At 46.8% G+C, this 27,862-nt stretch overlaps 1 protein-coding gene across 1 annotated transcript in view; it reads right to left on the bottom strand.

Annotated features, from left to right (window-relative positions):
• Positions 1–27,862, bottom strand: part of USP12 (ubiquitin specific peptidase 12) — a 739,696-nt gene that overhangs the window by 526,213 nt on the left and 185,621 nt on the right. The window contains exon 2 of the mRNA XM_069639238.1: positions 1,783–1,863. Coding sequence (XP_069495339.1) covers positions 1,783–1,863 — 81 coding nt within the window. The remainder of the gene's footprint in view (positions 1–1,782; positions 1,864–27,862) is intronic.

Below are 27,862 nucleotides of genomic sequence, written 5' to 3'. Positions count from 1 at the left end.
AGACACGTCATATGTACCAAAAGAAATCAATGTTTCCTACTTGAAACGCAAAAATAAAACATCTTTCCAGCAATACTGCGCATTGTTAAAGATTTTAGAACAATTTTCAGTAGATGTGTCACTGAACAATTTTCATAGCACCACTGAAAAAAATTGGCCTGCAGTGGATTATCATTTGCAATATCGGGGTCAAAACTGCTGCCAGTGAAGGGATATTCTTTCTGGGCTTTTAGCCTACACATGACTGGGCTAGCGGGACACCAGCAGTTACCAGGACCTACTTTTAACTGGCCCAGGCTATACAAACATGCACATTTACTTGCAGCACACTATATGGTAGCTTCTCAGTCCCCAGAGGGAGGTCCTGCTTACTGGGAGAACCCCAATCGCAGGAGATTCTTTCAGCTTTGGGCTCAAATCTTTTTTTGATTTCTGCATCATCTGCTCCTTTTTAAAAAAAAAAAATGTTGAATTCTATCAATTCATGATTTGTTTTTCTTCAAAATAGATAATTTCAAAAGGTCCAAAGGATGAATACAGCATCAATAGCTGGTAAAACAATGGAGAGTAGCGCACTCCTTGAGAATTCAAAGTCATTTGAAATGCAATTGTCAGTGTTGATAGCAAAGTTGCTTTGTATAATGCAAACCCTATCATTGGTAGGGCTTCTCAGCGTAGTAATCCTCACCCAAAAGCGAAGTTGCTGCACTTCTCAGGAATCCGGCAGAGTCTGGTGCCTGGGATGCAGATTGCCTGTAAGTGGTGACTACCAGGAGTAAGGTGGAGGGGTTGAAGGGCTGCTCTGAACTGGTGCTTTAAACTTTTCAGTGCAGCTAGCTTGAGAGGTGGTAGCCTGGGAGTGGAGTTTGAAAGTTGAGACTGGCAAACTACAAAGAGCTACCTTTCACTCCCGAGGCCAACTGGTGCCATACAAACTAGAGTGAGAGGTAGAGAAAGCAATAAAGAGAGATAGAAAGAACAAAAGAGAAAGAGTATAAAACAGCATGGAGACTCCTCTTTAAGGCATTCAAAGCATAATGTGCCCTATATAATGACACAAAGTTATAGGTGCATATCATCTTGAAGTTATATTTGCATCTCACTATGTACTTGCGCCTCATTACCCAGTGGACAATCTTGCTTACACCAATTGCTAGACACCCAACAACTGCTTTTAGCTCATGCTCATCAAATATTTATTTCAATCTCTGTAGTACATACGGCGACTAGTACACTGTGAGCCTGGGCTCTGGTATACGATTCATCACTTCCTCTGCTCCTGTAATGACCCAAGTGCAATAGCAGTGAGATACAGGGTTCGAAATCAAGGGGAGCTGGGACCTATTTAGAAGAGCCTCGTTAGCTTGACACCAACAATTACCAGTAGCTATGTTTGGCTTGCAGGGCCAACTGATGCGGAACAAACTTACATTAGCTTTCTGCGTTTGGGAACATTTATAAATAAGCATTAGGACACATCTATATGACATATAAAGCATGAGGATGTCATGAAAAAAAGGACACAATGTTAACTTTGCATTTTACATGGAAGCTAGATTTGCGGAATGCTATGTACTAGCTCCTGCTCATTAATTACTGCAGAATACCCAGGAGCTGCTTTTAGCTCCTGCTCGTCCAATCTTAAATTCAATCCCTGGAGATATGTGCATGAAAGGCAGCTAAAATAGTGGTGTCTCTTGCCTTTCATAGGTCTTCTAAAGCAACAAACAAAAGTCAGATGTGCCCATAGCATTAATTACAATGTTGTGCCAATATACTTACGTTCACTAAACCAAAATAGTGCTCGTTGACTGGGAACTGCTCCGGACCGATCTCTTTCTCTAAAGCAGAGGCATTGGCGCCCTAGAAAAGGAAACGAGAGAATTAAAACTTCAGAGAATTGTGTTAAAACATACTTAGTTCCAATATTTGCATAACAGCACTGTATGGATCACTTCTTACTTTAAGCATGTCCTTGAGTTTTCTAAACCTATAATGCCCTACACAAACAATTCAGTAATTCTATAGGCCAAGAACACCACAGGAGAGGTTTGCATCTGATAAATTTGCGAATTTTAAAGTTAAAACACGGAAGTATTGGATGCATCTTAATACAAATCAAGGTCATTAGCAAAATCAACTAACAATGACAGTCTAAACCATTTGGGTACCCAATCGAAACAAGTGCCAGGATCTCAGATGACAGGCTCATTTTGAATAATGGCTTACAAGTAAACAATGAGTCTATTATTTTTCATGCCTTTAACAAACAAAAAAAGGCAACCCCAGTGAATTTCAAAAGTATGTTAACGATGAATTAAGAGTGTGACAATTTCTGTTAGGTGTTAGAAAATGTAACGATAAGTACATTGAAAGGAAAAGATGGGTGGGAGGGATACATTTGGGGATAACCCGAGACAGAAGAAGGAACAAGTTGCTTACCTGTAACTGTTGTTCTCCAGCATGGGTCTGGCATGGATTCACATGCTCATGAATATTCCCCGTCGTCAGGCTGGGAATCCTCGGTAAAGAAAAAACCAGTATCAGTTTCGTTTCTGATCTGTCTTTCGTAGTAGTAACCAATCACTGATCTCTGCGTCATACTGACCACAGCCAATGACTGCCCTCTACCTAAGCCCCGCCTCTGGCAGCCATCTTCAGATTTGGTAGCACGTGAAGTGGCAGTATGATCAAGTGAAGAGCCGCAGAGGGGTAGGCGGGAGGGTTCGCATGTGAATCCATGCCAGACCCATGCTGGAGAACAACAGTTACAGGTAAGTAACTTGTTCCTTCTCCAGCATGGGGTCTGGCATGGATTCACATGCTCATGAATAAAGAATACATAGCAGTACACACATGCACAACCACGGGAGGTGGCAAAGGCTCAACATTAAGCATTACATCAAACTCAACATTAAGCAAATCTTACCTCCTCACCAGGCTCACCTTAGGCGAACAGGTTGCGCAGCACTGCTTGGCCGACCCTGGACTCCTCCCTGGAATCCCGATCGACGCAGTAGAATTTCGTGAAGGTGTGCGTCGACCTCCACGTAGCAGCCCTGCAGATGTCCAGCAAGGGCACACCAGATAGGAACGCCGTGGTAGCTGCGATCGCTCTGGTGGAATGGGCTCTCGGACGGCCAGGCAGCGGTCGGTTTGCCAACCGATGACAGTACATGATACAGCCGGAGAGCCATCTGGAAATGGAAGCCTTTGAGAGAGCCTTCCCCTGATTGACAGGTCCAAAGTTCACAAAGAGTTGTGACGTCTTCCGAAAACACTTTGTGCGGTCCACGTAGAACTTCAGCGCTCTAGCCACATCCAGCGAGTGCAAAGTCCTTTCAGCCGGCGACGAAGGCGACGGGAAGAAAACAGGCAACACCAAGGGTTCGTTGAGGTGGAAGTCCGACGGCACCTTGGGCATGAAGGAGGGGTGCGTCCTGAGCACTACCCTCGTGTCGTGAAAAGTCAAGTACGGGGCCTTGCAGGAAAGGGCCTGGATCTCTCCCACCCGTCGTGCGGAGGTGATGGCCACAAGAAACGCTGTTTTCCACGACAAGAACTTCAACGGAGCCGAGTGCAGAGGCTCGAACGGAGGTCCCATGAGCTTGGTCAGCACCACGTTGAGCTCCCACGCCGGGGCCGGAGCCTTCACCGGCGGGAACGATCTGAACAGTCCTTTCATGAACTCTTTCACCAGACGATGAGACCACAAGGACGTCCGCCCCGTGGTTCTGGTGTATCGGGAGATCGCAGCAAGATGAATCTTGATGGACGCGTGCGCCAGTCCAGCTTTGGCCAGCGTCAGTAGGTACGGCAGAACTTGGGGAGCCGTAATCCGTAGAGGGTTAATCTTCTGTGCGTGGCACCAGACAGAGAACATCTTCCATTTGTGTCCGTAGCATTTAAGAGTTGAGGACGCCCTGGCCTTTGCAAGAACCTCTCTGCAGTCGGCCGGTATGTCGTATCCTCCAAACTCTAACGCTGCAGGTGCCAGGCCTGCAAGTTCAGCGACTTCGGGTCGTGATGGAGGATGGCGCCTCCTTCCCTGGAGAGAAGATCCGCGTCCCCTGGCAGCTTGATTGACGGGGACGCTGACAAGTCCAGAAGGCCCGGGAACCATATCTGCCTCGGCCACGCAAGTGCGACGAGGATCATCCTGCACCGTGACCTCTTGAGCTGGTTGATGAGCCGGATCAGCAATGGCAATGGAGGGAACGCGTATAGAAATGGGCCCTCCCAGGGGAACGAGAAAGCATCGCCCATGCTCCTCGGCTGGGGAAACCTGCTGGCGAACCTCCGGCACTTGGAGTTCATCGCCGTCGCAAACAGATCGATCTGGGGTGTGCCCCACCGTCGGAAGAGGCGGTCCACTAGATCCTGTCGTAGTTCCCACTCGTGGCACGAGCGCAGCTCCCTGCTGAGTGAGTCGGCGATGGTGTTTTTTATCCCTGCCAGATGAAACAGCACCAGAAACATCCCTTGGGCGACGGCCCAATGCCACAGATCCTGCGCCTCCCTGGACAGGGCAGGGGACCTGGTTCCGCCCTGTTTCCTGATGTAGAACATGGTGGTGGTGTTGTCGGTGAAGATCCTCACCACCTTGCCCTTGAGGGACGGAAGGAAGGACCTGAGGGCGCAAAACACTGCACGGAGCTCCAGGACGTTGATATGGAGGGACTTCTCGGTCGGGAGCCAAAGGCCTCTCGCGTGCAGATTTTCAGTGTGCGCTCCCCACCCTTCCAGGGAGGCATCCGTGGTCACTGTCTCCTGGTGGCCGGGGGTCTGGAAGTCCATGCCCGCGGTCAGATGCGCACGGGTGCCCCACCACCGGATCGCTCGTCGGAAACTGTCGTCGAGTGTGATCCTCTCCTCGAAGCTGCCCGTAGTCTAGATCCAGCGCGCGTCCAGGAACTCCTGCAACGGGCGCATCCGGAGCCTGCACAGGGGGATGAGGTAAATGCAAGAAGACATCATTCCGAGGAGGGACTTGATGGAACGCACTCTGGCCGCGTCCGCACCAGCATCCGCTGCACCTTGCCCAGAATGGCCCTCGTCCTTTCCTCCGACGGATAGGCCAGAAGCGACACTGTGTCGAGCTTCGCTCCCAGAAACAGTGCGTCTTGCGCGGGCACCAGGTGGGACTTGGCGTAGTTTATGGAGAATCCCAGGTCCATGAGAAGTTGGACGGTCCTTGCCGTGTGCTCCACGGCGAGCTCCTTCGTCTTCGCTCGGATGAGCCAGCCGTCCAGGTAGGGGTAGACGTGGATCCCCTCTCGGTGCAGCTGCGCCGCCACCGGTGCGAGGCACTTGGTGAACACCCTGGGTGCCGACCTCAGTCCGAAGGGAAGGGCTCTGAACTGATAGTGACGCCCTTGGACCACGAACCTGAGAAACTTTCGGTGTCCCTTTAGGATGGGAATATGGAAGTAGGCATCCTCCAAATCCGACGACAGGAAATCGCCCTCCTCCAGCTGACCCAGGACGTGTTGGAGGGTGACCATCCGGAACTTCTGTGCCTTGATGAATTTGTTCATTCGTCGTAGGTCCAGGATGGGACGCCATCCTCCCGTCGTCTTCTTCACGAGGAAGTATCTTGAATAAACTCCGGAGCCCCAAAGCCTCTTTGGGACGAGCTTGATGGCGCCCTTCCTGAGCATCGCCTTTACCTCCAAGAGAAGTTGAGGGACGTGATGTTCTTTCCTGGCCACATGGGGTACACGCGAGCACCTCTTTAGAAACTCGAGCGCGTGACCCTGGGCTAGGGCGTCCAGCCCCCAACGGTCGGTGGAGATGGACTCCCACACGCTGACAAAGCTCGCCAGCCGGCCTCCCACCGGGGTGCTTAGGTGGGGGCCCGACCCCACGGCCGGTTCAGTCCTGCTTCGACGAGGCTTTGCCGCCTTGACCTCCTTGGCGACGACGGTGGGGTCCGCCTGACTTGCCTCGTCCCCTGTAAGCTTCCTGCGACGACGAACGGGCCGCTTGACGGTAGGTGGAAAATCCGCCGCCGGAACCTTTGGAGGCACCCTGTTTGCCTCCGCCGCTCCGAAAGGGCGGCCGCCGTTGCTGGAGAACCCCAAGAGCCCGGGCCGTCTCCGTGTCTGCCTTTATGGCTTGAAGGGAATCGTCCACTGTTTTCCCAAACAGGTTGTTTCCGTCGAACGGCATGTCCAAGACCCTGGTCTGCACGTCCTGACGGAAGTCAGTAGCCTTGAGCCATCCACGCCGCCTAAGGCACACGCCGTTGCCCAACTGGCGAAATCCAGTGTCAGCGATGTCCGTCGCAATCGTAATGGCGTGGTCCGACGCCACCTCTCCTTCCTGCAAGATCTCTAGGGCATACGCCCTCTTGTCCTCCGGTAGGAAGTCCAGCAGGGGGGCCAGTTTGTACCACAACTCCCTGTCGTAGCGGGCTACAATAGCCAAGGCGTTGGCCGCCTTAATCGTCGTCGCTGCAGACGAGATGACCCTGCGTCCCATCGTATCTAATTTCTTTCCCTCGCCGTCCGGCGGGGAGGTTGACGTAGAGGCCGCGCCCCCCACCCCCGCTTTCTTCCTGGCCGCTGCGGAGACGACCGAGTCCGGGGTCGGCTGTGCCCCAAGGCACAAAGGGGCCGCGTCCGGGACCCGGTACTTCTCGTACTGATCCCTTCTAGCCGGCGTCGTGGATGGGTTCTTGAGGAGGGCGAGGCCCTCATCCCAAATATCATCCAGTAGAGGTACGGAGAGGACCGTCTTCCTCTTGGCCTCGCGCCGTTGATAAAGGAAACCTTCCTTCTTTTCTTCCGGGCAGAGCTGGAAAAGCTCGGATGCCCTGGCGATCATGGAGTGAAACGATCCAATCTCGTCGGGCGGGGAAGCCCGGGTGGGAGGGGACGACGGCAGATCCTCGTTGTAAACCTCGTCGTCCGTACCCGTCGCGGCCGTGTCAGTCCCCGTATCATCCCCACGAGTCGTGGACGGGGAGGAGGGCTGAACAGGGCGCGATGGCTGAAAAGGAGGTGGAGGATGAATCCTTCTTCTCTTAGGGGCAGGGCTCCCAGAAGGGCCTGGCTCCGGGTCCCCCGTCGGGAGCGGTTCCTCCGCTGGTGGTAACGGCAGTCTCGTCCTTATCTCCGAGCATAAGGACTGTATAGCCAACAAAATGGCCGCCGAGTTGTCTTGCGGCACTGGTTGAGGGGATTCCGATGGGCGGTCAGGGGCCCCGTCGGCACCCTCGACGTTATCGTCGTCTCCCACGTCGGGGTCCCCCCCGACGGGTTGGTCTTCTGCCACGCCGAATGCCGTGGCTTAAGACTTCGATCAGCTCTTCCTCAGAGGTTGAGGCCGAATCCACAACGACCCTCTGCCCCCCCTTTTTCTTCTCCGTCGGAGGTTTCACGGGGGTCCTGTCGATGGGCATAAAAGAGGACTCCCCCCGCGGTGGCAGGGAGACTCTGAGCCCCGAGGTCGCCACCACTGGTGTAGCCTCCACAGGCTGAGCCAGGGCCGCCGCGACTGTCTCGATAGAGGTCTTGGCCGGATGGATGAAGGCTTTCACCACCTTAGGTGCGCTCACCGCCTTCTCCTTGGGGGGAGGGTCACTGCCTCGCTCTCCCTCCGATGGGGCCTTCGAGCTCGACCGGGGCCTCTCCAGGAGCTTCGCCGGGTGCTCGGCCTTCCTCTTACCCGAACCAGAGCGTTGGCTCGTGGTTGATGGTGCCGGGGAGGGTGCGCCCTGCCTGGCGCCCGTAGAGCACGACCGTTCGGCGCTCCCGGTGCCAGCGGACTCGCGGTGCTTGGCCTTGTGTTGGACCCCCGTCGCCGGGGCGTCCTCAAAGGTCTTAGAAGACCGCTCGGATGATTTCTTCTTCTCGCCTGACGGGCTCTTCCCTTCCAGCCAGTTGGCGAGACGTTGATGGCGGTCCTTCATGGTCCGCTCCGACATATTGCCGCAAAACGCACAGTCCTTCTCCACGTGCGTCTTGTCCTCATGTAGGCAGTACAGACAAAAGGAGTGTTCGTCCTCCTTAAAGACATTCTGAAGCTGGCATCCAGGGCAGACCCTGAACAGCTTTCCGGGCGTCGAGCTTCCCTTCTCCTGGGCCATGTCCGAGATGGGCCTGAGAAACTTCTGGAGTCCTCCAAAAGCGTGGCTCGACGAAATCTTCACCCTTGAGGGGCGTAGACGAATCCGAATCGGGTCCCCATTGATCGGATGAAGAAACGGTGGAGCTTGAGGCTCTTTTGACCGAAAAATCAAATAGCACTAACGCTCGAGAGCAATAGCACGAGGATCCCAACACTTGAACGTGCGGTAAAAATCTGAAGATGGCTGCCAGAGGCGGGGCTTAGGTAGAGGGCAGTCATTGGCTGTGGTCAGTATGACGCAGAGATCAGTGATTGGTTACTACTACGAAAGACAGATCAGAAACAAAACTGATACTGGTTTTTTCTTTACCGAGGATTCCCAGCCTGACGGGGAATATTCATGAGCATGTGAATCCATGCCAGACCCCATGCTGGAGAAGAAAAAATACCTAAGGAGTAATGAACATGTGGAGATGGATATGGTTCGAAATTGCTAAATAGCTCCTGCTACAGGGCTAGGAGAGCCTGGTTAGCTTGACACCAACATCTACGAAGAGCTACTTTGGGCTCCTGGGGAAAATTGGTGCCCTACAAACATGCCTATGTGGCATTAACTTTCCGTATCTGTGAATATGCATAAAGAACCATTAGAAATATCAGAAGAAATTCAAAGCATAATTAATTGTATATAATGGACACAAAGTTAAAGTATGCATCTCACAAAAAATGTAGATGTGTCATGCTATGTACCACCTTGTGGTTCAATAGGGGTAGCTCTGCCTACTAGGTGATGGCCGATGCCCAAGAGCACGTTTTAGCTCCTGCTCATTAAATCTTAATTTCGACCCCTGAAACATACATGCAGGGGTGTTGCTAGGTATGGAAAAGATCTGGGGCTACGAGGATTGTCGGGACTCGGGGCTAGCTAGCCTTTTGGTTGTAGACCCTGAGATTCTATCTGGGGCTACAACTAAAAGACCCAGGGCTGTACACCCCTAAGCTCCCCCGCCAGCAATGCCTCTGCATACATGCATGGAAACGAGAAACACATTTACCAAAGTTGCCATGGGGAAAGGTAAAACGACTAGCCGAGAATATCACTGAAAAAAGTGTATTGCAAACTGCCGTTAAAGAAAATTAGACTACACGTCAGTGTTTTAGTGCATCACAATCCAAGGTCGTGGGTTTGCGTAGATGTTGCACATCTGCTTGTGCCGTACAAAAACACAACCAGATCATACTTAACTGCCAAAGCTTTCCAACCAAAAAAAAGCTATTTTTAAATGCAATCGGCCGAAAAAAAGACTTATTCATATTTATGTTGTTTGAAAGCTAGATAAACACACTGCGCTTTTCGGTTGTATGGATTCAAGGCGAGCATTACTTTGCATTACTTTGCCCAGTGGTTTAAGTGTCCAAAAATAAGGAGTGAACTGTGCCCACCTCCGTCCACACAACCTCCTTCCGCTACTCCCTCGCCCCTCCTCCGACCTGCCAATTAACATGAAACTATCATAAACCCCCTAACCTGGTGTACTGCCTCTTCTTTACACCAGTCCCACAACGCAAACCTACCTGGCACCATTCCTCTCCTTCACTCCATGGCCCACCCCCCAACACAAGAGCCCTACTTGGCATACCACCCATCTAACTTTAAAACCGATACTTTTTCCGTAATGGTTGCATGCACCTACTAATTCATGCACATCAACGGGTGCAGTTTTAACTTAAAGTTACTCTTTATATCAGGCAGTAATATTATAGGTCCTTCCTTAATAACACTGACCAGAGCATTTGCATAGAGCTTCGTGGGCATAAGCATTGGGCAGGCACCATTGCACACCTGTGAAACATTGGAGTTGCCAAGGCAGGCGAAAAAGGATGATTTTGTTTTTGGCAATTGAGAGCATGTTGACGACAAAGGACGGGCAAGGGGATTATGGTTGAGTTAACTATGACAGGTGACAAACCCCCAAATATGGGAGAGTTGACGGGTATGCCTTTGTATCAGTCTCCTATTTTGTGTCATGAATGTTTTTACTCCTTTTTTGGAGGGGGTTTATTTGCCTATTTTTTGGGAGTGAAAGTGGCTGGTATGCCACATATCTGAAGGTCTGAGGCCCCCAATGTCCTGCTTCTCCCAAAAAGTCATCTGCTTCATCTAAAATAACCAATTTGTGTACTAGGAATGTGCTCAATGAAAATCCTTAATACATTTGGTGGATGGGCACATGTGCCATAGGCAAACCCTGCAGCACGATATTAGGTTATAGTACAAATAACCTGTAGTGGTTCCATTCCACTTCTTGAATTTTCATTGGATGGCCTGCTGCCAAACCTTTAACCATTAAAAAATAAAACCCGATAAACAAAACATTCTAAACGTGGCCTGGCCCATGCCGTGAACATTGGTAAAATGATCTCTAAAGCCCTACCTTTCTTATTGCTTTGTTTGAATTTTCTTTATAATTAGGGGCCAGTAAATAGCAATTACAAGATACATTTTTTTCCATACTTGTCTACACTTACAACACGTCGGATAGGTACCCAACCCATGAAGAGTTGACAAAGTCAATGGTGTGCAAACACTTAGCGTCCATAAAAATGAAATGTTTCGGTATCAATTGAGAAGTATTCACTGTATGCAATCAGTGAAGTCTTGTAAAAAGTCATCCTAGCCACTTGGCTAGGCCTTGTGGTGGTCAGACAACTCCAGTGTCCACAGACTAATTGTTCAGGCACTGATGAGCTAGCCTCTGCAAATGAGGGCAGGGTGGATTGCAACTCAGGCTTGCTGTTGAGACAGCAAGTCCAGTGTCTGTGTAAATGGGGGACTCGCCAGTTGGAGGTCCAGACCCTTTTGGCCAACATCCTGTGCTAACCATGAAAACGAGAATTACTTTGAGGATGAGGGGTAAGGTTTAGAAACACATGATCGATCATCACCAACCAGTTCAACAAAAAAAATGAAATGCCACATAGGGAGAAAGGCTGTGCAGTGACCCAGTCTGAGCAAAAGGAGCTCTGCTGAGTGACTAAAAGGAGGAACAATGGATAGCCCCATATCCTCAAGAAGGATTATACACATGAACTGTGCAGCTCTCCAGGTGTGTGGGGAGTGCATGTGGGATGTGAGCCTACTCAGGTAGTTTCCTTGGCAATCCTCCACACAAGCCAAGTGGGCTGCCAAGAGCATCGTTCCAAGAGCAGTCGCCCAATTACAGACCTCCTGAGCCAGAGGACACAGCTGATGCCCCTGCTCCTTGCTTGTTCACACAGAAACATAGGTCCTGCATCTTTGCTATCAGCACTGGTAGACATCTGTAGACAGAAGAGCGGTGATAAAACAGGTCAGAAAAAACAAAAATAGTAATGAAATTCTACCATACTGTGTACCAATTTATCCCTGTCAAAATAGCTCTATCTTGGTTGTGAATGGTGTGAGATTGTGACTCCAATTAGAATGCAGCTTTTCTCATACAATCTTACTATGGTTTATGTGGTAGTATTCCTACTCCACACTGCCTTACAAACAGCATGTTGCTTGGTTCACGGTCGTTTCACTTACAATGTATTTTGAACATTGGTACTTTTACTAGGTTTCTTAGAGTGCTGCACCAAGGCCTCTTTCTCACATGGTCTATTGGATAATTGATATTGTTACTATGTTTCCCAGAATTCAAAGACAGGACTCTCATTCTCTTACAAGGTCTTCCTGATTCGTTGGTGCTTTTCCCGAGTCTCCTACCTTTCATCTGGATATATTTTTTTTAGCAATGACAAGCTCTCGTGACTCAAGGCACCTCTGTGGTTGCAGAGTAAAAAGTACTCCTTTACTTCCATACAAAGGATTCACCCCGCTACTATGCAGAGTTTCTAGTTTTCCTTTCTGGGTGCAGGAGGTTTCAAACCTTCACTACGAATCATAAGAAGCCTTGCTTTGGCCCATTTCGTTCATCCTCACCCGGTTCATAAAAGAAACTTTCAGCTGTCAAGCATATGACTTCCACCATCAGCACAACTCCATCCTCCATTACTTCAGGTACTCAACCTATTTTTTTTATTCATAGCATTTAGTTCATTACAAACCTTTGCCTATCACAATCACAGGTTACAAAACAAATCATCTTCAAAATTCAAATTGTTGAATTTCTTTAAAAATAGAATCTCCAGAAATGTCACAAGTGCATGAGTTGGTCCTGTATGGTCTCCCCTGTAGAGGGCCTCCCACCAAGCTTCTGCATCAAGAATATTTGTTGCCAATCTATTATAGAAATACAGGGTTCTATATAATCAAGGAAGGGCAGAACAAGATTAAATGATTCAAAGATTCCACGTGGGCGTCACACAGTCTACAGTTTTCAGCTCCTGAGGTCACACCATATCTACATAATGTGGTCTGTGTATGCAGAATGTTTAACCTAAATCTAAGGAACAAGTCTCTTTTTACGCTCTGGAATTTTTGAGGTATGACGGAGTCATGTTAAATGACGCAGAAAGATGTTTTGAAAGGAAATGGACTTTAGAGTTTACTCTTTTTTGTTCCCTCTCTCCCCAATCATCAGCCCAAAGCACCCTTTTAACATACGTGGGATATCTAATTAGTGTGTCAATTAACAATCCTAGATTTGACACGATGTCATTACATCTATCAAGCCATATCTTCAGAGAACAATCGGGGGTTATGGCATTGTTTGTCAATAGGATGTTATATTGAGGTGGACAGTCAGGGGTGTGTAATTTGGAAAAAAGCAGCAGGGACTTTCAAACCACCATTAAGTGCAAGGATAGAAGGTGGATTTTGTGTCTGATCACCGCCACGGGTACCGCATTGGGTAATTGTAGAATCCGTCTCCAGAATCTGCCTTCCAGGCGGTCCCATAAGTCCCATGGCAGCCGGAGACAGGCTGCAGCAGCGTAGATGAGAGCAGGGGTCACTTCTGGTTGTAGTAGTGAATGATTGGTAGAAGCGAAAACTTTCCATATGATGAATACGCCTTAAGCAGTTAGTTGTTTAGTTTTGCCCTCTAGGTGTTCTGTTCATGGGGTTTCACAGGTGCTTAAACGTATTATTGCCTTTAGATATTTTAATGGAAAGGACTTTATTTAAGATGCAATTTACGATTTAAGCTTAATCCTTTTCGATTCTCCAAGATCATTATTTTGGTTTTATCGACGTTGATTTTTAGGCCATTCTGTTCTACATACTTTTGTAGGATTTCTAGTTTCTTTTGTAGACCGCGCAGGGTTCCATCTAAGATAACTAAATCATCAGCATACAAAAGTCATCCCATCATGTAACTATTGATCTTTGGGGAGCATGAAGGTGTAGAGTCCATGACATTGCGCAAGTTAGCAATGAACTAGCTGAATAAAGTGGCAGCCATGGGACATCCTTGTTTTAGGCCTTTTTAAGTTGGAATAGGCTTTGACAGTTGCCCCTCTTTGTCAAGTCTGATTTGTAGTGACCTGCCTCTGTACACATTCCTGATTGCCAATAAAAGATCTTCAGAACAACCACTGTTGGTCATTTTCTCCCACAGTTCTCCATTTATGCTGTCAAACGCTTGTTCTAGGTCAATGCAGGTTAAGTAGATTTTACAATCGGCTCATAGGGTGTTCATCTTTAGGAGACTCAATAGCAACAGAATCAGTTCGCAGCCCACTCCTTTTACAAATCCAGTTTGACGGGGATCATAGTTTCCCGAAGCTTTCATCCACTCATTTAAACGTCTCAAAATAACTTCAGCTAAGATTTTACCCAAAACATCAATAGCAATCAGGTAGCAGTTTTTCGGGTCAGCTCGATCCCCCTTCTTGAAAATTGCTATTATCACTGATCTCCATGATGCCGGGACTTCACCTCTCAACATAATCCTTTGAAATAGAGTTGGCAGAACTCATCCCACGCTTCAGGAGCATTTTTTCAGTATTTCATTGGTCAGACCATCAGGTCCTGGGGCACGGAAGTTGCTGCATCTCTTAATTATTAGTAAGATTTCGTCTTTATCAAAGATGATGTTCCATGGTTTCTGTTTTTCAGACAGTTGTTTGGCTTGCAAATGAGAGGAACTGTCATACAGATTTTCAAAATGGGAGATACATACGAGTTCAGGAATGGGGTTAAGCTGGCGGGAGCCATTGGCTGCTTAACTACCATTCAGGAGCTGCCACAGATTCTGGGTGTTCTGTGGTTTTAGCGCTTTTAACATTAGTTCTGCATCTCTTTGATACAGAATCTATTTGTAGGTGGAAATCCACTTTCAATGTTTTTGCCTGTGTTTCTTGATTAATTGACCTCTAATAATCATGGGTGCGCCCTGGTGGGCTCTCTGGTCTTTACAGAGTAAGCCCTTTTGGGTTTTGACTGCTCTGTCAAACAAGTGCCTGGGTTTGAAGAAAGGTTTATGGCTTTTGCAAAGTTGTTCTCTAAAGGCAGTCAGCCACAAGCATACTCCACAGTTTCATCAATACACCCTTGCCAGGCTCGTAAATCCGCAGGTAGACGCAGTAGTTTGTGTGATCTAATGCGCAGTCTGTTTCTGCCAGTGGCCAATTCAACGGTTTGTGTCCACTGATCGACTTTTGGTTTGCCGATCATGTTGTATGATAAGATCACTGGATTGTGATCACTGGCTTGGGCAGGACGAACTTTTAGGGTGGCCACCCTTGTTCATTAGGTTCCTGGACACAAAAAAGTAATCCAGGGTTGTGCTCCGATTTCCATTGTGCCAAGTTTTAGCACCGTCACAATCTCCCTGAATATTACCACTCAACATGTGGAAATGTCTCAATTCCATTTCAGCAATCCACTGTTGGAATCTAAGTTCTTTTGACTTTGATGCTGGGCAGCCACCTCTCCCATCAAGCGTGCTTGTTTTTAGGCAGTCAATGTTGAGGTTGCTCTAAATTATTGGGAATGGTTCTCTTATAACTGTGTATAATTCATCAATCCAGGCTATAACTGTGTTCACTAATTCCGGTGGATCCACACTCTCGGGGTTCCAGTAGAGATTGACTAAAACCAGATGATTGTGGGTGCTCAGAGGGTGTTTGGGGAGTCTAAGGACTAGACTCTGGATGCACGGGGTTGGATCAATAGCCGAATAACCTCTAATTTTAAGCGTTTTTTTACAGCAATCAGTAGGCCAGAAACATGTTTACTTGATAAACCCTTTATATCTTTGTTAGGATACATTGAAAAGCCATTGAAAAGGGGAGTTTCGAGGAGACATGTTTCCTGTAAACATAAATTTCGAGGTTCACAATAGATAAAAGGTAGACCCTGGAAAAGATGGGTGAAGCCCAGAGTGTTCCAAAACCCGATGTCCAACCTCCATGGACCTTCAAACGATTGGCTCTAGGCTTCACGAAAAGAAGTTAATGCTCTAGCCAACCAGTCCCACGATTGTACCTTACACAAGGCAGATTATTCGGAAGTGGCATAGGGGATTCGATAGCCCGATTCCTGTTTCAGGCTCCCGGTCATTGGAACTAAACTTGGTTTTCTCTGCAGAACGGTCAGGTTGGATACACAAAGTTAGATGGTCATCGGCTGTCGCTCTTGTGATGGATCCTCGTCCGACAGCCGGATATTTGACAGGGTTCCTAATTTTGATGATTGATGGGCGCTATGTTGAAGCCTAAGGGGTGAATATAGTCATGTGCGTCCATTAATAAGGCAGATAAAGAAGCCGAGGCCATATGCAAAAATACACTATCATTTTCTTCCTTGTTCCAAAATTCCAGGAACTTAATGTTATTCATGTGTATTATCTTACCTTTGAAACGCAATGGAGTAAACGCATGATATTCGAGCGGTTTAGGATCAGACTGTCATTCGCTCCCAATACTCACTCCAAGGTCACTAAATGTAGTCTGGGTTTAGTTTCCAGGGATCGAACCATGTCATGGGTAGCGCCATGAGATTGAATAGAGTTGTGCTTGCCAGTATGTGGACTTGGTGCTTTTCTGATGGGGCCAACGTTTCGCAAGTCTCTTCTGGAATGGCTGATCATTTGTTCCATTAATGTAGATGAATGTACTTGTCCCTCTATGGCGGTGTAGGCTGTCGCTCGTCTCTCAGCAAGTGTTAAAAAAGGGACGATATAAAGCAGAGCATCAACCAGTTTGTTCGCATAACATTCCGTTGGTTGCTTTGATGGGTTTTCGGTGTTAGGTGAGTGAGGTACATCTTCATAACTAGGTTGCATCGACAGGGTCATCAGTTTCCTCTTCATAGGTTAAGAGCTGTAATAAGATGTCAACCAGGTGTTCAGGTTCTGTTAATGCTCTCCTTCTGTTGACATGGGTTCTCTATTCTATTTAACTTTTGTAAAGCGCTAGCTCGCCCCAGGCCTCAAAGCGCTAACAGACAACATAGAACAGACAAGACGATAATCAAGGCATATTAAGATGGATCCAATGGCAATTTGTCCAGGGTGACGATCAGGGGATTAGATCTCAGCACATCCACCGTCAAACTGGTTTTGATGGACTTTCTAAATTGAGCATATGACAGCAGTTGCCTAAGAGCAATTGGGAGGCCATTCCAAGCCGTCGGGCCCCCAAGCATTAAAGCTAAGGTCCCATATGATTTTAATCTGCTGCGTGGTTTTTGCAACAGATCTTTGTCATTTGACCGAAAAGTACATATATATGGCAATTTCTTATTACTATCTTGTAAGTACTGGGGGCGGTACAAGCACGGCACTAGTAGACTGGACAGTAGGCCTTAAACCTGATCCTTTTAGCCACAGGGAGCCAATGCAGCTTCCTCCGTGCTTTAGTCGCATGGTCTCTGCATCCTGTCCCGCAAACAGCCCTGACTGCCCCGTTTTGTACAGTTTGCAGTTTCTTTATGTTGGTATCCGTCAATAGTCCATTGCAGTAATACATATAATATATACAAAGTATGTCAACGGAAAAGTCAAATTAAGGAAGAATCCGGCTAAAGGACAGGGAGAGGGACTCCCAAATTCAGAACCACAGATCAGACCATACCAAAAACAGAATGATTAGAAAACATGAAAGTTTTATTTAAATTTCATTGTTTTTTTAAAATACACATATTAAATCATGTTTAGAGCTCATTATCTAAATATCAACATCTAATTTGGAAAATTGAAAAATATAATCAAACACAGTGTTTATCTAAAAACACAACTGATAATTCAGTCAATACTGGCTTAATGTAGCCAAGCAGTCTGAACAACATGCCGGTTGAAGGGGATCATCCAGCTAGCGATCAGAGGCTACGGCCACATTTGATAATATAAGAACAACCACAATTACATAAGCAAGGCAATGTTGGTTACTTCTGAAGTTGGAACTAACAAAGTGGGGGTGCCATACGTCATTGCAGTAATACAACCTCAAGTTCATCGTTGCAGTGATTATTAAGGCTCGGTTTTCTTCTGAAAGATGGGGTCTAATCTGTCATAGTAGATGGATTGCAAAGGTGAGCCAGAATGTATGTACGCGACATGTTTGTCAAAATTAAGAGTACAATCAAAAATTACCCCCAAGGTCTTAACTTGACTAGAAACCTTGACAGTAGCCCCTCCAACTTGAAATGCACTGTAACGAGAGTCAAGGGACTTGAGCTTGGCCACACTACCCACAAACAAAATCTCTCTTTTTATCATTAAGGGCTAGGAAATCGTCAGTCATCCAGGCCTTAATGGCATAAAAAACTTTAGAGACCAGCTCTGCATCTTCTTCATAAGAACCTGTAACTTCCAGGACTATCTGTGTGTCAGCAAAATGTGCATAGCTGACTCCCATACTATACTAGAGATCGAAAAATAGCTTGGAGTAAATATTGTAAAGTTATGGGGACACACTCGAGCCCCGAGGATGCCTCCTCTGACTTACAATCTCCATGAGCTACCCTGGCCCTCCAAGGTCACAGAAGTAACTAAACCAATCAACGGCAAGCTTCGAGCATCTGCCCACTTCGGTGAGCCTGTCCGCCAATCTCCTATCATCAACCAAATCGAAGGCGGTGGACAAATCCAGCAACAGCAACATGGCCACTCTGCCTTTGTCCACTATTCCAGAGAGCATTGATTTAATATCTATGAGCGCAGTCACTGTGCCATGATTTTTCTGGAAACCAGATTGTCTACTAGACAGCATGCCTTTCTCCTCAACAAATGTATTGTATTGTGAGCAGGCAATTCTTTCCATGATCTTTAGAAGAAAAGGCACGTTGGCTATCGGGCGGTAGTTTAAGAGGTCCTCAGGATCCAGCCCCTCTTTTTTCAAAAGGAGGGTGATCCAGACCTCCCTAATGCCTTCAGGAACAGCTCCTTCCAAGGAGGAGTGGTTTACATGTGTTAAGGATTCCAATCGGGCGTCACACACCGGACCAAGACGCTTGGTCTTATCCTGGGATGTGACGCTAAATAGGAATGCTTATTCTTTAATTTCAATTAATTCTAATTGAGCCGATACCCGACCCGTCTCACACCCCCTTTTACAAGTACCGCGGGTCACAATGGACCATGAACCAGGCCGGTTGGTGAAAATACAATATTTATTTAAAAATTCACAAAAATCACACATTTTTATATTGGGCAGCAATCACCAATGGGGTGATAATTACAATGGGAATGGAAGCAATGCACTTGGTTAACCTTCTAGTAGAACATATCCAAAGCACAATTGAATAGGAGCACTTTTTGAACAAGGATAGATAGCACCCAAGTTAAGGTTTCCCCCTGCAATGTTCCCTCAAACCTCAAATAATCGAATTCTGGATAGAAAGAAGCAGCAGGTAGTCCGGAAGAAGAGGTAGCAAACAGAATCAAAATCCGACGTTACCTCACAAAATACCCTTTGCAAAGGCCTAAAATGACACTCAGATTTTGACAAATAATCAACTAAATGTGTTTAAATAATGATATCCTATGTTTTATCACAGTGTTAGGGATGTTATCTCACTCGCAACTATAAGGTAAGGTATCACAACAGCATACAGTTCACAAAGCAGGTTGAAATTGAAAACATAATGTGGCCGAATTCACACATGGAAAAGTTGCATTTACACTTTTTTCAGCTTTAAATGTCAAACTTTATAAAAAGAAAACGGGTGAAAAACAATTAATTGGAATGCGGTTTTTTGGCAGGGTGAGAGATGCCCAGCACAGGGACAGTATGGAAGTTAAAGGAGAGCTATAGCTGAAGAATCGAGAGAGATTTGGAAGGTAGGATGAGGTTTGTTTTTTAGGAAAATAGAGCAGTTAAAAAGAGAAAATCTGTTTTAAAAATTAAAGGCAGATTTTACTTAAACTAAATTGTTTAGACTATATTGTTAAAGAAAGGCAAGTACGTTCAAACATTGACTTGCGACGTCAACCTTTTCCCGCCGTGTTCAAATCTATGTGGGAATTAATTTCAATTATTCCAAATATGACTGAGGAGTTACAAAATGAGATGAATGAAAGAATGGCGCCAACACTAGAAAACAAGAACAGGGTGCACAGAGAATTAGAACAGGCTAGACAAGTTATCGGGGTATGGCTATGGTTGCTTAGAGAGTGGAACACAGACAAAGTCAACATGGGGTAATGTGTTATGGGATGTGAGATACTCACAGTCCGCTCTTACATTTGGGATTACAGTCAACCGGGTTCTGAACTCCAGGGCTCGGGTCACCAGGTAGCGGCAGACTCTCCTAGCAGAGCAACAGCTGGGCCTGTCTGGTAACCGGATAATCAGGGCAGCTGGATGGCAGGGTTGCAGCAGGCGTGCAGTTAGTGGGCACAAAGCCGGTCTGGTTTCAGGATGCTGCCCGAAGACTACCACAGCTTTTCCCCTTGGTTATTGGGATTTAGTGGGATTTCAGGATTCAAGCCTTGCTGGGATGGCCAGCAATGCTTTGGCCTTGCAGGGATAGGATCAGCTATGCTTTGGCTTGGCAGTGGCATCTGGGATCTGGCAGGATGAATGTAGAAGATCAGGAACGCAGGCGCAGGAAATTCAGGAGTCTGTCCGAGTTCTGTCAGCCACCCTTTTTAAAAAGCATGGTGACATCATAGAATTATACAGTAGGGCAGGCTTAGCTAAGCACGCCTCTAAACAACTTGATTGGTCAGGGGTGAGAGTTGCCGCCTTCCTATCCGCTGGTTGGGTTTCAAGAGCATGATGTCAGATTTATGATGTGAGTTTTACAGTGTCCAGAACCTCCCACAGTTACTTTAGCTAAAATCCATTTTTGACATAAATGGTACATTTGTACAATTGTGGCATCTTAAATTACATAAGCAGTTTACATATTTTATGCAGCGCGTGCAGTCCAACTCTGCAGTCTGTAAGACATTGTTTTGCCCTTCTAATAATTTGTTCATTTTTAGTGTGAAATATTCGACCTAAAATTCTATAACTTTATACAGGTGTATGGATTATCAATGGGCATGTCAGTAACGATTTTCACATTAGCATTATGTACACTTTCCTTGGAATATCCAATCCTCTGCCATTTCAGTTCCCAAGGTGGCAATGAAGGCTACAAGGTTTTAAATTAAAACCCACAAAATTATATTAAAACTTAACTTTTTACATTCCTGTGAATTTTTATTGCAAAAACAACCGTCTTCAGAGTTTCTTAATAAAATAGTCTTTTGAAACAAATGGGTTGGCCTTTGTCCTTTACTGAACCATTTTTTTCTCTTCAGCTCAGTGTGGGGATGGGGGTTTCCCAGCTTGATTGAAGGTTTTATTGACACTTGCACTTCACAGGTTAGTGTCCCAGAACTTCCATTGTAAGAGGCCTCAGCCCAGACGAAAGTCTGCCAAGGTAGCAATTAGCACTTGTGTGTTCTAGAATCTACTGTGGGGGCCTTCTGTTGCTGGCACCCACAAGCAGAAACCTGTTTGGGGCTGACGTCCCCCATGTAGCCAAAGCAATTGAATTCCTTATTTTATTTTTTTTTTATTTTTCATTATAAATCAGAATAAAGCCTGTTGAATAGATCTCTCATATATATATTTCACAGCACAAACCCCTTCACATTGCTAGATAATGACAGGGCCTTATCCAACATACACCTTTAAACAAGTTTTTTTTCCTCATTTGCAAAAGTACATCTAAACATGTGATAACTGCTGGCATTTTTCTTGCAAATTCGGTTTGTCTCTTCCCTCTGCATTTCCACATTGTTTTGTAGCTATAGTTAGTTTCTTGTATGCAGCAATTTGTTTAAACACAGATGTACTTAAATTGGCATAGGCCCAGAGAGCCAGGGCCTCTTTGAAGCATTGATCTTTGATATTTTGTAGCCCAAAAGTAAAGCGTTTCCTGTGTAGCTGAAGTAAAGCTTCTTTAGATTCCTTCAGAACTGAACAACAGCCTGTCATTCAGGGATACTGCTCTTGTCTGCTGGAGCAAATTGTGAATGTGAATGGACATGGCAGGCTCTAATTAATAAAAGTATTGTGATGAGGAATCGGAGGAAGAGCGCATCAGAGCGGCATCATTTTTAAATGTAAATATTTCCCTTTTTCAATGGGAACTTTGTGCTTGCAGCAAAGCAGTGCTGCTTTTTCACTCCCCTTCTTTTGTACATGTAAGACCACACTGGCAGGCTTTTTCAGTGTGCCCCCTTTTTCCATCCTGCCCAATATGTGCTTGGCAAGTTGGTGCAGCCATCTTTTTGTTGCTGCAAAACACAGTTTTGGTGTGAGGGAGTGGAGCTCAAAGGAGCTAGCAAAGCCATTTTGCTGTTTCTGCTGAAATGCAGCCTGGTCATGGATGGGAGTACTGCTGAGTAGGTAAATATATCCCCCAAAACCCCCCACTCCCCCACTCTTCTGAGATTCCTTGTCGAGGGAGAGTAGCGCAAAGTGAGATTCATCGGTAGGGCAAAATGGGGTTCATCCGGTAGAGTCCTTCCGTCATCAGGGAGTGGTACTCTAGGATACTCCCGTTGTTTCTCGTAGTGTGGAAAAACACCCGCAGCTTCCCCTTAGGTCTTTCCTTTCCCGGTCCCCCGGGAGGTCCTCCTTGGTGATGAATGGGCAGAACCAGTACGAATCTATCAAATAAATAAGAACCGGTTACTATATTTTCCCACTGACTGTCCTCCCGGGAAAGTTGACAGCAGTGGGATATACATACATTCAATAATGAAAGTTCTTTAGACAGTAAAGGTAATTGATCACTCACAAGACACAGATAACTATGGATTTGGCCTGAATTCTGGGGAATCCCTTTTGTCCTAACAATGAAGAAAAATACTCCCGGTTAAAGAATTATACCTCTAAACCTATCTGTTCCCTTCTGGTTTTTCTTTTTCTGGTTCTCATTCTCCAGATGTCTTCTATTTGATTTTCTCTGGGCTCCTCAATTTGCTGAAAAGTGTGCGTAGGGTGACAACTTTTTTACTAATTAATATGGACCGATTTCTCTTCTGCCAACTCTCCTTTGGGGATGCAGATTCTGTAGGCGACAGGTGAAATTCTATCTACAATTTTAAAAGGACCACGTCAGCTTGGCAAACATTTCCGCTCTTTGCTCTGGTTCCTTTGGAAATTGTACAAGTAGACCCGGTCTCCTACTTGGTATTCTTTTTTGGTTGTTTTTAAGTCATATTGAGTCTTCATCCCCTAGGCAGATTTTTCCAGATTCCGCTGAGCGTATGCAAAAGCATGTTGAAGGTGTTTTCTTAGATTCTCAACATACTCATGAGTTGTGGAGGTGTTTATCAGTGTCTGCTCTTGTGTTCTATAGAGCAGATGCTGAGGTAGCACCATCCTTCTGCCAGTCATTAGCTCAAATGCAGACATCTTGGTCGCAGAAGAAGGTGTAGATCTGATGGCCATCAGGACAAGGGGTAATCGGATGTCCCAACTCGGCCCAAAGTTTGCCACAAACATTTTTAGAATGCTCACAATTGTTTTGTTGTACCTCTCAAGTCCCCCACCAGAGGACAGCGGTATGCAATGTTTCCTTTTTGCCCCAAGTATCTCCCACATCTGTGTCATCACTTTGCTGGTGAAGTGACCTCAGTCTGACTCAATCCTTCGGGGTAGGCCAAAACGCGAGATGTGGTTGATCATCAGGGCAGCTGCTGTTTCTGCCTTGCAATTTGGGGCCGGCAGACATTCCACCCATTTGGTAAACAAGCATGTTACTGTTAACATGTACTTGTTCCCCCTAGAGGAGCGAATCACAGGCCCAATGAAATCTACTTGTAAATCTGACCAAGGCAGTGTCATCCCCCTCTTCTGAAGGGGAGCTCGGTGTGTGAGTGAAGGTGGCTGAAATTGTGCACACACAAGACACCCCTTCAAGTATTGGTCGCGGTCCTGCCCCATGTGTGGCCAGTATGCAACCTCCCTCAAGATTTCTAAAGTAGTGTGAAACCCCCGATGACCGGCTGTGGCCACGTCATGGGCTTGACTACCACCCACTGGTCACAGCCAGATATGGATCTCCTTACCAACAACCCGTCTTGAATTCAGAACATTTTGGGACACTTCATCAACACCCTGAGGTCCTCTTTCCCAATGTAATCGGTATCCGTCAGAGGAAAGTTCTCAGGGTCTTCAATGTGTTGATAACATTTTCTAATAATCGGATCCCCTTTTTGTTCCGCGATTAAATCTGCATCTGGGGTCTCCTTACTCCACTGGGCAGTTGAGAGTTCATTGTGAGCATTTGGCTGGGACCTAGTGATAGCAGTGACCTGGATTTCCCCCCCAACAGGGACTCAATCTAAAGGAGATCACCCTGGATGGCTCCGGTTTTGGCCAGCTGATCAGCTAGGTTGTTTCCAGTTTTGTCTGGCCCCTCTATTCTGGAATGACCCTTCATCTTCTTCCAATAGATGGTCATCCGACTGGTGGTGACCAGATCATCAATATTTTGGATTAGCTTGCCATGTTTAAGCGGTTTGTTATTAGCACATAGCATGCCTCTGGTTGTCCAATTAACCAGGTAATCCACGAACCCGTTCCGGGCATAATCTGAATAGGTGATTATGACCAGTTTGTGGAGTTGGTGTTGGACAGCAGTGAGGATGGCCTGATGAACTGCCATCAACTCTGCCACCTGACTACTACGGGGACAAATTTGGTACCCAGCAGAGGGTTCCGGGTCATCATTCACCAAGGCATTCCCAATGCCGGCCACCAGTTCCTTTTCCCCTGTTGTTGTCAACATGGTAGGAGCACCCGTCCACATAAACTGTGGCCATTCCCTGGCATTTGTCTTCTTCATAGACTTTATGCGGGGAATTCAGGTACGCCTCTATGTTGTCCTGGGTTTTAAGACTTTCGTCCTCAAGACAGTTTTCTCTGGCACAATCATACAAGTCAGCCAGACCTTGCGCGAGGGGACTCCTCTTATTTTGGCCCTATCTGACCTCCACAGGAAAGCCTTGCATTGACAGAATCCAGGAAGTAATCCTGGAATTACTTACATTTCTGGCCCGGATTCTGTCAATTTGGAGGCATTGCAAAGGCTGGTGTGGAGTCTCCACTATAATGTGTTCCCCCTGGAAGAACGGGCGGCAATTCTTCAATGCCCACAACGTTGCCAGGAGTGCCTTCTCACAATCGTTGAATTTTTCCTCCACAGAGGATAAAGTCTTGCTTGCATAGGAGATGACTTTATTGACCTTGTCATGCTTTTGATATAATACTGCTGTCAAGCATGTATTCAAGAACCCGGTCTCCAAGAACAACTCCTTGTTTTTGACAGGGTAAGCTAGACAAGGTGCTTGTGAGAGGCTTCTTTTAAGTTGCTTTACTGCTTCAGATTGTTCTGGACCCCACTCCCACTTGACCCCTCTTTCAACAGATGGATCGGGGTCTTGTGACCTCTGCGTAATCCTCAAGGTAATCATCAATGAACGTCCTACTGTAATGAGTCAGTCCAAGGAGGTTTCTTAGCTCACGCAGAGTTGTGGGGTCTTTCAGTTTTAGAAATGCTTCCACTTTCTTTTCCTGGGGACAGAGACCCTCGGGAGTTCTCATGCCCCAAGAAGTTGACACGGGTCCTGCACCACTGTGCCTTTTGGAAGGACAGTTTAGCTCTGACAACCCTCAACTGGGACAGAACATAACAGATTTCCGCTATATGTTCCTCCACAGTTGAGCTTTTTATCAGGACATCATCCACATATGCCAGGTTACCCCTTTCACCCAGGTCGGCCATGGCCTTATGTAGGAAGATGTTGAATTTGTTGCCAGAGTTGATGTATCCGAAGGGAGTTCGGGTCCACGTGTACTGCTGCCCCCCGAAGGTAAAGGCCAGCTTGTATTGGTCCTCCCTACTGACGGACACGGTCCACTACCCATTTGTCAGGTCAATGGCAGTGTATATCGTTGACCCCTGGATCTGGGCCAGCCCATGGTCTATGTAGGAAAGAGGGCATTGGGATATGTGGACCAGTTTGCTTAGCTCCCTAAGGTCTGCACAGAGTCTCCATTGGCCATTTGGATTTAAAACCCCCAGCACCTGATTATTAAAGGTGCTGTTGACTGGACGAATTATCCCATGTGACTCAAGGTTATTGATGATTTCTGTTAGGGATGCAAGAGGAAAGCGATATTGCTTCACAAACACAGGAGTCATTCCAGGGTCCGTGGGAATTGTTGTTCTATGGATTTCGGTGCGATCACAGTCGTACGAGTCCACCTCAAAGAGATCTTGAAAATCTAAGAACACCTGTTTTAACTTTTGCTCCGGAGTCGGACAGGCATCAGCTATGTTGACTCGCTCTTCAACCATTTGCCTGAAGCCTGGAAAGACTTCCGGTTTGGCTATCTCAGCGGCCTCCTCCAGCTGGGTGGAGGGGTCTCTGGTTAGAGTATTGACCTGGACATAGGGTATCAGGTAGGAGAGGCAGTCATTGTGGACCTGGAGTATCACCTCATCCTGCCTGATGTCACAGGTCACCTCTTCCTCCCCCGTAAGGGCAGGAAGAGAACACCAGGAAATTCCCCCCTTGCCAGGTGAAGATCCTGTCTGGTAAGTCATTGTCACTGTCATTTTCAAAGCAGTCTTTGGGGATTGGTCCCATCAGTTCATTTGGTTTGTGGGGTTCTGAGCCTCCATGTTCATCTAAGGGTTCTGTTGAGCCCTCAACATGCGACCCAGATCCTGGGTAAGGTTCTGAACCTGGCGCTCCAGTTGGGACACCCGTTCCGGCTGGTACAGGGGACTCTGCTCATACCTTGGTAGTTCACATACCTTGGTTGTTCACGGGAAGGGTAGCTATCCCTTCTCCCGCAGTACCCTGGAAATGGTGGATTTTGGTAGCCCTCCCCCCTTGGCCTCCCCTCTCCCGGATTGGGTTGTCTGGGCTCCTGAAACCGGGGAAAGAAATGAGGGTTGACCTGCAGGTTGGGGTTTTGAGGGTACTGGGGAAAGAAACTTAAGCCAGGATTTGGGTGATTACTGCCCTCCTGAGTGAAGTTAGGAGGGAAGTTTCCTGGGGAAGTACTTACCTGGCGGCAACCCCTCCCTTGGGCCGGGGTAGTCCATACAGAACCAATTATAGGTCGGTTGCCCTTGTATCTGGGACTTAAATACTCAAGAGAATTAGGGGTCCCATTGGTAAGATTACCTCCCTGACCGCCTGTTTGTGATTGCCCTGAAGGCCTTCTTGGCCTCTGGTTTTGCTGGTTTAGGATTTGTGCATTTTTAGGCTCCCCCATTTCTAGGTCTAAAATGGGGGCAACTGTTACACTTCACGCTTCCCCACGGGCATCCTTGCAGAATACAACTTCTTTACAGGCTCCTCTATGGTCCAGGTACAAGCTACCATGGCGTCTGTACAAACTTCGACGCACTCCATAAAACCACTGTCTTCCAAGGGGCTCGTTGCTGCTAATTAGCGTTACCAGCTACAAGCGGTTTCATCAGTTTCCTCTTTGTGTCTCCCTACACGAATCCTTATCTGAACTCCTGGTTTTGACCTTTTGCCTGACTTTTGGATTGCATCGTCTCCTCCCTTATTCTTGTCATGATCGTCTGGTTGTTGGACTCGGAACGCTACTCTTCTCTGTCTTGCGGTTCTTTCCTGGTTGCCGCTCTGCACATCAATTTGCTGTCTACATCCGGATCATCTCAACAGCTACTCAACTATACTTGTGTACTCAGGTACATACCTATTGTCTTGCATGGATATTGTCTTCTGTTGGATCCTGGGACATTGAGTGACTTTCCTGTGAGTTTGCTCTTAAGTGCATATGAACGCCCTCCTGAACTGCACCAACCCGGCACTAGTGCGTCCCTCGTGCCGTTCGGGGTTACTTACCTATACTAACTTCCCTGTTTGTTATTTTCTCCTGTCGTTGTCTTCAGAATCCTGGACTCCTCTTACTCCATTTATCTTTACTCAGGTCAGTTATCAATTCTATAGCTATAATGGGAACCGATACTGATTTAGTTCAATTCCACTCATTTGTGTTATTCTTTACTTAGATCATCCCGGGGAAACGCAACTCCACTCCAATATCTATCTAGGTAGTTGTCCAATCATTTCAACTGTTCTAATCACCTGTATAATATCAACACTGTATAATATCTTGGTATTCTTTTGCAGCATTGGTATTGGCGGTGTGTGTTCTCCCCGCTCTTTTATTCAATTGACATCTCTGTCTGTTCTAACTGAAACAGCAGAGAGGTACATTGTGGAAAAGAGCCCCTCTTTGAGGAAGCCTGAGTCTTGTACTCAGGGGAGCTGGGATGGAAGGCTGAATTCGGAATCCTATACCAATCCTATACCACCAACATCTCCAAGGTCATTTTCTCTGCATCTTCGGCCTATTCGGA

The sequence above is a fragment of the Ambystoma mexicanum genome, chromosome 7q (assembly GCF_040938575.1).
Source record: "Ambystoma mexicanum isolate Mex_15411 chromosome 7q, UKY_AmexF1_1, whole genome shotgun sequence".
Lineage (NCBI taxonomy): Eukaryota > Metazoa > Chordata > Amphibia > Caudata > Ambystomatidae > Ambystoma > Ambystoma mexicanum.
The sequence above is the reverse complement of the archived record's forward strand: the minus strand, read 5'-3'. Positions and strand labels throughout refer to the sequence as shown.